The following is a 9546-nucleotide window of genomic DNA, read 5'->3' as shown; positions in this document are numbered from 1 at the left end:
TCAGTACTTGTACTTCACAATGTGCTTTGAGCCTGACCAGCACTTTGAATTGTCATGTATCAAAAGGGAGGTCTGAAAACGCTCCAGTGCTTTCAGAGTGGCCCACTTCAAGCCCCTGAGAGCTTGCCTATTCTAATTTATTAAATAAAAAGCACCTTTCTTTGCACTTTGGAGAGAAAAAAACAACATTTTCACAGCCAGTGAAGCCATGTGTGTGTGGTGTGACAAGTGGGACCGGTATGATTCCTGGTGTTAACAGCTAATAAATTGGGGCCCATCCCCTCAGTGCTCTACTGGCTCAATTATATCCACATGTAGCCATTATTCCTTCCATGCTAGTCAGAGTGAGCTGCATATTTTTAAAAGGTGGGTTTCCATAACACTTGCTGAAAGCTTCGCTGGTTGTCGGGACACATGTTTGGACTCTGTGGAAGCCAGACGCTGGCTGTTTTAATGCAGAGGTGCTGTGGAACGCAGCAGGGGCCAGTATGTGCTCTTTGTTTTCAAAAGTATCACCTCTGTGATGTGTGCAGCGACGATAAACAGGTTTATTACCTGGACTTAGCAGCAAACCAAAATCTAGTCTATGTTTTTGTCTTTTCTTCACAAATATGAGTTTGTTGAGACATGGGGATGAGCTTCTAGTACATCCTGCATTCATGAAAGTTTTAATGTTCTACTCTTGTTGAAACAGTTTTAGAGAAGCGCTGATTCAGCTTTGTACTGCATTATATGATATTTATTCCAACATTAACAATACAAAGGTTGCAAATCTGGAGTTGAACTGGTGTCTTTGTGATCTCCTGGTTTATTTGACAATGTAAACAACCAGGCAGTGTCATTCAGCACGTTATTCAAATGAGTGAAATGTAATTAACTACTAGGTTAAAGACTGGTGACAGTTATCTTAAACTGTGAAATTCAACTGATATTTGGTTATGCTAATTCACCATACAAACCTTGGTGAACACTCCAAGCAGGTACAAATGTGTGTCCGGGACTGTCCCTGTACTGTTTTTCTAACAAATGTTTGAGGGTTTCTGAAATTGGAGCAGGACTGGAGCCAGCTCTGTGAATGTCATGCTGTTGGCGCGTGCCAACCTTTTCTGCTAAACATTTCTCTCCCCCCTTGTCAACCTCCCCCTTCTTTTTCCAACAGGGGGGTGGAGAGCCTCAATGCTATCATTCTTTGATTCTGTTTGAATCTGGCCGCATGTGAGCAGGAAAAGGAGCCAAACGTGCTTCCTGAGTGTTCTGGGGGGGAAACGCTGTAATAAGCAAAGGGGTGGGTGGTTAAAAATAACTGGGCTATATAAGCCCGGAGCAGGATCCCACTCACTCTCAAACTCTCACTGACTCTCACTCAGTCAGGACGTTCTGTGCAGGCCCGCCACTGCCTCTCACACTTACACACTGTTTTTCCATGGACATTAGCGGAGTACGCCACATGAGGCAGAGGTGATGTGTCCAAATCCTCACCACAGTGATGAAGCACTTACAGACCTGACACAGACATGATGCATGCCTGCATTCATGTCACTAATTTGAACAGCCCAATAACAACTTGTAAGTGACGACATGAGGTTTCATCATGGAGAACATGAGACATACATTTGTACTGCAGATGTTTGTAGACAAATACACAATTATAAATATTCACTTCATAAACATTTTAAACATCAAGGTGTTTTGTCAAAAACTTGATATTTTAGGAGATTGAAAGGTCGCCTGCTTTTCGACTGTCACTGAACCACTGAACTCTGATAAAACATGTACGGCATAAATGTGTAAGTTAAAGGATGAGGTGAAAGCACGGTGATGATATTGATACACCGTTGTGTATCTGTATTGTCTGTTGACAGTCAGTGACTGTACTCTCATTTTTTTCTTTTTTGTTTCAATTTAAAACAAAAACAGAAACAAAAAACACCCCTTTGCGGTTTGATAGAGCCCTTTAGTTTCTGTTTGTGTGCAGTGGGACAAGTAGCTTCTTTCTTAAATACCTTTTTTTCTGGCTTGCAGAACCAATGTTGTATTTCATGTTAAGGACAAAAAGAGAGACATCTCAAAATGATCTTGATAGAACAGAACAGAACAGAACAGAATACCTAAAATTCTCAACATGACTCTTGAAGTCATTCATGGGAAAGTTTTTGTAAGAAGAGGTGCATGAGGAAAACGGAATATTTTGAGGAATTAGTTTCGCTAATGTAACAACATCTCAACAGCTTCATGACTCGTTAACAACTTGACAACTTGTTGATAACGTGGTAACTAAACAGTACAGACAAGACAGCAGCACCAATGGTGCATGCTTTACAATTGTGAAATGGCACGCCGCTTGCCCAATGGTAAAACTATTGTGTAAATCTCAATTCAGGGAAAGAGATTTTCAGAAGCTTCTCTGGAAATGTTGCTAATCTACATTCGACACTTGTTTCGACTGATTTCAGTGGTTCCTCTTCTGCAGAGAAAGTTGAATGTGCTGGTCACATGGGACAGCAGGTTGGGAGACGGCGTTTTGAATCAAGGATACAGGGTCAAGAATCTGAAGATTACACTGAATCCCTACCAGCTCCAAGGTGTCTGTCCGGTGTCTGACCTCTGACCTTTGTGTAGAGGAGAAAAGCAAACGGGGAATTTCCCCGTACAGGACTCAGTAGTAGGACTCACATTTATTTATGATCTTCATATAAATCTCCTTCACGGCAGCCCCTACAGACAAATGTTTTTATGAGGGCTGCAGTCAGAAGAGTGTCCCGCCCATCTCATGTGAGACTCCGAACATTTGCTCAAATGAAATTCTCTCATCGGGTATGTACACTTCTCCACAGGAAGTGACGGATTAGAATGAAATACAAACCTGTCTCTTAAACGTCATGCCAATTAGTGAGTGCTCCCACCAGACCTGCCAGCTACTTTTTTGCCTTTCTTATCCCTTTGCTGGCCTTTACAGAGCAGAGCACACTGTGTGCAGTTTCACAGGTTTTGTGCTGCTCAAGTGCAAATGTTTCAGTCACGTCTGGCTGACATTTCAATCCACCAGGTGCATGTTGTCTTTTAAAACCTTCACACGGTTCCTGCTAACCAGATCTGATTGCATCACAAAGTTCAATGGATAGACTGGAACGACAACAAAGCCCGACAAAACAAGAAGTAAAGTTTGATCTGTTATACTTTGAGATTAAAAACTACTAAATGGATGAAATATTCTGATGCGGTGGCTTGATTTAAGATATTTCAAAATTTAGGCCTAAGCCATTTCAGCTCTTGAACAAGTGGTTGTGTGAACATGAAATCAGCAGCTGTGCCTCAGTTCAGGGTGTCTACAACGAATAGGTTAACTTGTTGCTTACTTATTATATGTTCGACTAAAAAAAGTGTTAAATAGAGCACATTAGAGGTGTTAGTTGTCAGATTTTGTTAACTTTAGAAAGTGTCAGTCTGCTTTTCTACCCATTTCAAGCCTTTGTACTAGGCTAAGAAAACTGTCCTGGTTGTTTCTTAAAAATGAGCATACAGCTATAAAAAAAGGTATTAATACTCTAATCTAACCTGAGCATTTCCCTAAAATATAAGACAAAAATGTAAGTCGCTATGGACGAAAGCATTTCAGATCAGTGAAGTCATAAAAAGGTTGTTGTCAAATGGTACCAATGTGATGCTCTGTTTTGGTATCCTGGTTTTACATCTTGAGCAATGACTGTAACTCAACAGGTGAGAACCTCCAACACGACCTTATGACCCTGATCTTGGAGAGGGTTTCTGCAAGTAAACTGTGAGATATGATAACCAAGAGTTCAGTGGACTAGTTTTCCTAAATTCAAACTTTGCAGCATTGCAAGGCGTAGGTAGCGGAGCAAGAGGGGAAGTGAGAGTGCTCTTACTCTCACTAGTAGCAAAGCAGAGGAGGGTTGCAGCATAGAGCAGGGGTCAGAGTCAGTGGTCAGGAGTTCAGGCATCAGGCCGGCAGCTCTGCTGCCACTAAAAACACGTTTCCTCTCTGGCCTTACTGGACTCCTTCTGTGTGACGCACTTTCCACTGAACTCACAACGCAGATCAGGGATCAGGATGTGGAAACCTCACAGCTGCACTGACAGAGTTTACTGGTGATGGTGGACATGACAGCCTGATGATAGGTGATGAATCTGTCATGACGAGCTGAGCTGGTCTGAGTTTGCTCAGGACATCATCACAACAGGGACTTTTACACTCTTCATTTTACCTGCTGCAGAAGGTCTCTCTCTCTCTCTCTCTCTCTCTCTCTCTCTCTCTCTGTCTTTGGGGTTTGAGATTAAATGATAACATGTGTAGTTGTTCCTACTTGGTACTTGTGGAAAGTAATTTCATAAATTCTACACCTCAGTAGCATTCTGAGGAAATTTACTTTACACTTTTACTTTACAACATTTCAGAAGGAAGCTTTGTGCCTTTTATTCCATGACATTTCTCTGACTGATAACTTTCATAGACAGTCATTTGGCAGATAAAGATATGTAACATCTATTAACTAAATTAAACTACCCAGCAGTACATAACATTTTAAAATTAGCCCCACAACCAGATAAATGGCCGCATAGCGGTGAAAGCATCAACAATAGTTAGCTTAGCAATACTTAGTGTAAGGCTGACTGTGTCAGTCTGCTGCTTGCATAGTAAGTGCATCCTGCAAATTATCATTATGTGCTTTAATTTCAATACATTTTCACTCCAAACCTGTACTTCAAAATGTTCCCACTGTGGGAATAACTAAAAACTCTGAACACTGCTTTAACAACTCAGTGTAAGATTTGTGAAAACGTGTGGAATCAAGCTGTCTTTGATTATGCTCCATAACTGAGATCTGGTTTCTTGTATAAATTCAGATTTGTGTGACCCTTGATATTCTTTATCGCGCAAGTGATGCGTCGCTGGGTACAAGGGTTATCATAAAATCACCGAGATACACGGTGTTTGGCTTGTTGACCTGTGGAGTCAGAGGATTCCTGCTGAGGAAACAACCCCGCTGTCTTCATGTCAGAAACCAGATCTCTCAACAGAAACGGCAACAAGCGCGCAGGATGATTTGTGATGTAAATTTGACCCCAATCGACACCGCAGCCTCCCCCAAGTCTGTCATTTACACCTGAATGGGACAGTTACCTTAAATCGTGTTTACATCACGAAAGGTTAAGCGCAAAAAAGCTCCGAAAACCTGTTTCAGACGACCCTGGCGCCTGTTTGGACAAGCCTACTGTGAGCGAACAAAACCATCCTCCATGAATGACAAAGAGCCGAGACGCGCCGAGCAGGTGGATGCAGCAACATCTGTATGAACGACTTTTAAAATACCAAGAACCTGCGTCATTTTTGCAATTATGCTCTCTCTTACACCAATTTAAAGGTTTGAAATAAAGTGGTTTTGTAGTTTTTCTCGTTGTAATAATAATAATGATAATAATAATAAAACAAACATAGAAAACAGATATTTTTGAGCCTTGCAATTAAATGATGCAATCGCATAGGAAAAAAAAGGCAAAAATATAAAGTAGCATCCAATATATAATTTTTTGTGATGTGTGCGTCATAAACAGTCACTGTACAGAAATGTCTGCCTTTTATTAAGAACATTTCGTATTTCTGTGTGTTTCTTCCCAGAGTTTGACCCACCACTCCGAATTCAATTAGATTTTATTACTGCTCATCAAAACAGCCATATCTCCTTTGTGTCGCGATGATTAACTGGAGCACTGACAGCCTTTATATTAAGTTGTTGGATGCGGCTTGGCCTCCAGCAGTTTCTGTCATTAAGCTTGTTCTTTTCTGCGTATTACGTAAGTATCTATGGTTGCTATACGGCTCGTGTGTTTGTAATTTGCTTTGCAACTTTTTTTTTTTCCAGCTCTGCTGAGCGCCTGCGTCAGGCGGTGGGGGGAGGTCCTGCGCTTTATAGGCAGCGCTGCGCAGCTCGTCTCTCATACGCTGACTTCTAGCCGGTCGCCCGGAGTAGCGCTTTATAAAGAGCTAAATTTACCGAACTTTACGTTGTTTCCTGAGCTCTCACAATTGGCCAGACGCACTCGGCTTAGAGAGTTATAAGGTTTGGAGGACCTCCTACCACTTTTAAATTTGTTCATGTGTTTGGACCTCAGCTGTGGAGAGGCGACAGTGAAATAGGCGCACAGACTCCGGCGCGGCTGCCGCTCGACACACTTTGACAAGAGATAGATCATTATTTCACCGAACGATGGCCTTATCCACGCTACCGTCATTTTCGACATTCACAAACCAAAGAGAAAAAAACTGGGAAAACGTAAGTTTGCAGTTTTCTTGTGCTTCAAAGTCTGTTAATATGTGTGAATCGGATAGATTTGTGTCGCTTTGTTTCACGTATTCCGATTAGAATAACAATAGCAATAGCTTGTGGAGCTTTTAAAACTAATTTATCTAAAAGAAGAAGGGGGGAAAAAAGCAAGAGCTATTTTTATTATATTGAGAACTTAGTTTTAGACTGAAATATTTTAAAAAATTGAATGGCATCCGCAGTGTCACATCCAGTCGTTTTCAACAACTTTTTATTCATTACGTCTCAATATCTCTTTATTCCTGCAGAGGTGGAAAGGAGAGATGGACAAACTCGTCTCTACCAGCTGCTCCATGCTTGAAATGGTACACAACTTGGACAATCACGGCAGAAAGGACGACGAGGATCTGAGTAATTATTTGGATCTGGATTTTATTCTCGCCAACACAACTGGATCCGACAGCACGGTGGACTATGTGGGAACAACAGACCCCAACATGTACTCAGCTGGAAACTCCGTGCCATCCTACCCAGCAGACGACCACCGCTCCCCGCCACCCCCGTACGGCGCCAGTCTCATGACAGAGCTGCTCCGCGCAGAGGGAACCAGCAACTATGGCATTACGCGCAACCCCAGCGTTCAGGGGAGATTTTATGTCAACACGGCGCATTTTCCTCGCCCGGACAACATCAAAGTGGAGCCACCAATGGACAGCTACGGCCCCGTTTTGGGCATGGTGCCCCAGAGCTGCAGCAAAATCAAGCAAGAAGGCAACGTTTCGTGCATGATGTCGTTTGAGCAGCCACGGGTGGCCATCTCTCCCCGGGCAGCCAGCAACATGACCCCACCTCTAAGTCCCGATGACCAGGGAGTTTCGGACTGCCAGACACAGCTGTGCCAGCCGATGAACTTTCCTCAGAAATATCACACACCAGCGGCTTTCCAGCACCACCCTCAGGCTCCCCACATGCAGATGCCGTACCACGCTCCGCACACTGGCTTTGGCTTGTATGATGAAGGTCTCAACCTGCAGCCCGGCGCGCAGAGGGTGATGCTGACACCACCCTCATCTCCCCTTGAGCTGTTGGAGTCCAAACCCAAAAGAGGTCGGCGCACGTGGCCACGGAAGCGCACAGCGACGCACACCTGCACCTTCGCTGGCTGCGGAAAAACTTACACCAAGAGCTCCCACCTGAAGGCACATCTCCGAACTCACACCGGTAAGTTTGAGCTCGTATATATCACGATACATGCAACCAGATTTGTGCGTAATTACGCACAGGACTGCACGGTGTTCTGAAACATGTTTCCTCTCTCAGCAAACGCTAATAAATTCCTATGTTCTGTCCACGTAGGTGAGAAGCCGTACCACTGCAGCTGGGAAGGCTGTGGGTGGAAATTCGCCCGCTCAGACGAGCTGACCCGTCATTTCCGCAAGCACACCGGACACAGGCCCTTCCAGTGCCACTTGTGTGAGCGCGCCTTCTCCAGGTCTGACCACCTGGCGCTTCACATGAAGAGACACATGTGAAGGAGCCCACATAAGGACTTGGGGTTGAGAGGGATGATGGGTTATTTTTATTGTGATTCAACTGTATTTTTATTTAAAATGTTCTCATCATGACCAAAGTCTTTTTATATAATATTGAATTTAAAAAGTTTTAGTGTTATTATTTTCTAATAACGTAGCTGGTACTACTTTGGTTCTATAAAGCTTTAGAAAAGCTTTGCTTTCGAGCAGGAAGACCAAGAAGGGGCTGGCCCTGTATATACTACTCTTCTTTGACAGAACTGGAATGCTGTGTTTGACACAAAAGTGCCTTTCTATGACTCTGCTACTGTAAAACTCTGTGACAGAACGACATGGCCACACATTTGTACATGTTCTTGGTGACAGGAGTAAAATGCACATACAGTTGCCAAACATGTGCAAAGACAATGTTTTATTTAAACTGCCTCAATGTCTGAATGGCCTTTACTGTTTTATTTTTTATGCTTTTTTTCCGATTTGGAACTGTTGTCTTCTTGGTGTGAAACTCTCGGATCCAGCCCCTCTGTACACTATCAGGGCTTGATGTCCTGTGCATTATTTTTTACTTAAATTTATATAAATAAGTACATGGATTTTATACTGTAAAATGTGTATTTATTGTAAATATTAAAAAGAACAGAACTGAACGTTTGACTGGGGAACTACTTTTTAATACATGCTTATTCTTTCCAGATACATCTTGTTCACACATCTAATTGAATTAACCACATCCACCCACTCAGCAAAGGTTTCATAACTGTGCTTGAAAATAGGTGCAGCAGACCTGAAGATTATCAGATCAGTTACACTAAATAAGTTATACATCTTGCAATTGTATACTCAGATTGGAAAACATGGGCACTTGATTTCCACTGTGATGTTTTGCAGCTGCAAGACCGAGAAGGGCAGCCGCTTGTGGGCTTAGCCTATAAATACAAACACTCCATTTCCATAATTACAGAGTGAGCCAGGAGCCGTCTGGACAGAGGGGCACAGCAAACCCTCATCAGGGAGTCCTTAGACTCCCTTTCTGATGGGTAAAAATTATAGTAGGACATGAAAGGGCCTTAATACTACAATTACACACAGTCACTCTGCACTACAGTTTCAAAGTATCCAAGTCCGTGCGTATCGTGCCTGTGTGGTGTCAGGGAGCATGTTTCTCCCGCATCAAAGGCTGCATTGAGAGAATATATCAAAACCAGATGGCATATCTGAAAAGATAGAATATTTCTTTCATGCCTATTTTAGAACTTAAACATAATTTGATAAAACAACAGAATTACTGAAAAATGGTATCAATCACTTCCACTTGTCTTCTATCACAGATTCACCTCTAACAATAAAATGTACGTACAACATGTGACTTAGATGTGTTGATCAAGACACTAGAGTTTATCATATTTCTAAAAAGAAGAAGTAAGCACCAGGTCAAAAATATCTGCCCTGGCAGATGCAAATATAGCACTCTCATTTCACTTTTCTTTTTTCAATATCAACACAGAACTCTAAGATATATTTACAATCCATCCTAAATCCCCTGTGCCATCTTTAAAAATAATAGTTTTGAAAAGAAGCAGTGCAAGAGTAGTGAAAGTACTTCCTTCATAACATGTGCTGCTGTTGTTTGGGGCCCCTACAGTGTAATAATCCTATATTATAAAATTAATACATTATTTCTGCAATCAAACAAATCTTTTTTTTTCTGTGGTTGTGGTTATAACATTTAA

At 42.2% G+C, this 9546-nt stretch overlaps 1 protein-coding gene across 1 annotated transcript; it reads left to right on the top strand.

The window, feature by feature from the left end:
* The first annotated feature begins 5951 nt into the window (after positions 1–5951).
* Positions 5952–8463, top strand: klf2b (Kruppel like factor 2b). The gene is made up of 3 exons (XM_008275816.1): positions 5952–6293; positions 6593–7505; positions 7641–8463. Exons 1-3 carry the CDS (start codon positions 6228–6230, stop codon positions 7814–7816), a joined length of 1155 nt encoding a protein of 384 aa, XP_008274038.1. The 5' UTR covers positions 5952–6227; the 3' UTR covers positions 7817–8463.
* The last annotated feature ends 1083 nt before the right edge of the window (positions 8464–9546 follow it).

The sequence above is a fragment of the Stegastes partitus genome, unplaced genomic scaffold, assembly GCF_000690725.1.
Source record: "Stegastes partitus isolate 25-593 unplaced genomic scaffold, Stegastes_partitus-1.0.2 Scaffold59, whole genome shotgun sequence".
Classification (NCBI taxonomy): domain Eukaryota; kingdom Metazoa; phylum Chordata; class Actinopteri; family Pomacentridae; genus Stegastes; species Stegastes partitus.
Note: the sequence above shows the minus strand (reverse complement) of the source record. Positions and strands in the feature narration are given on the sequence as shown.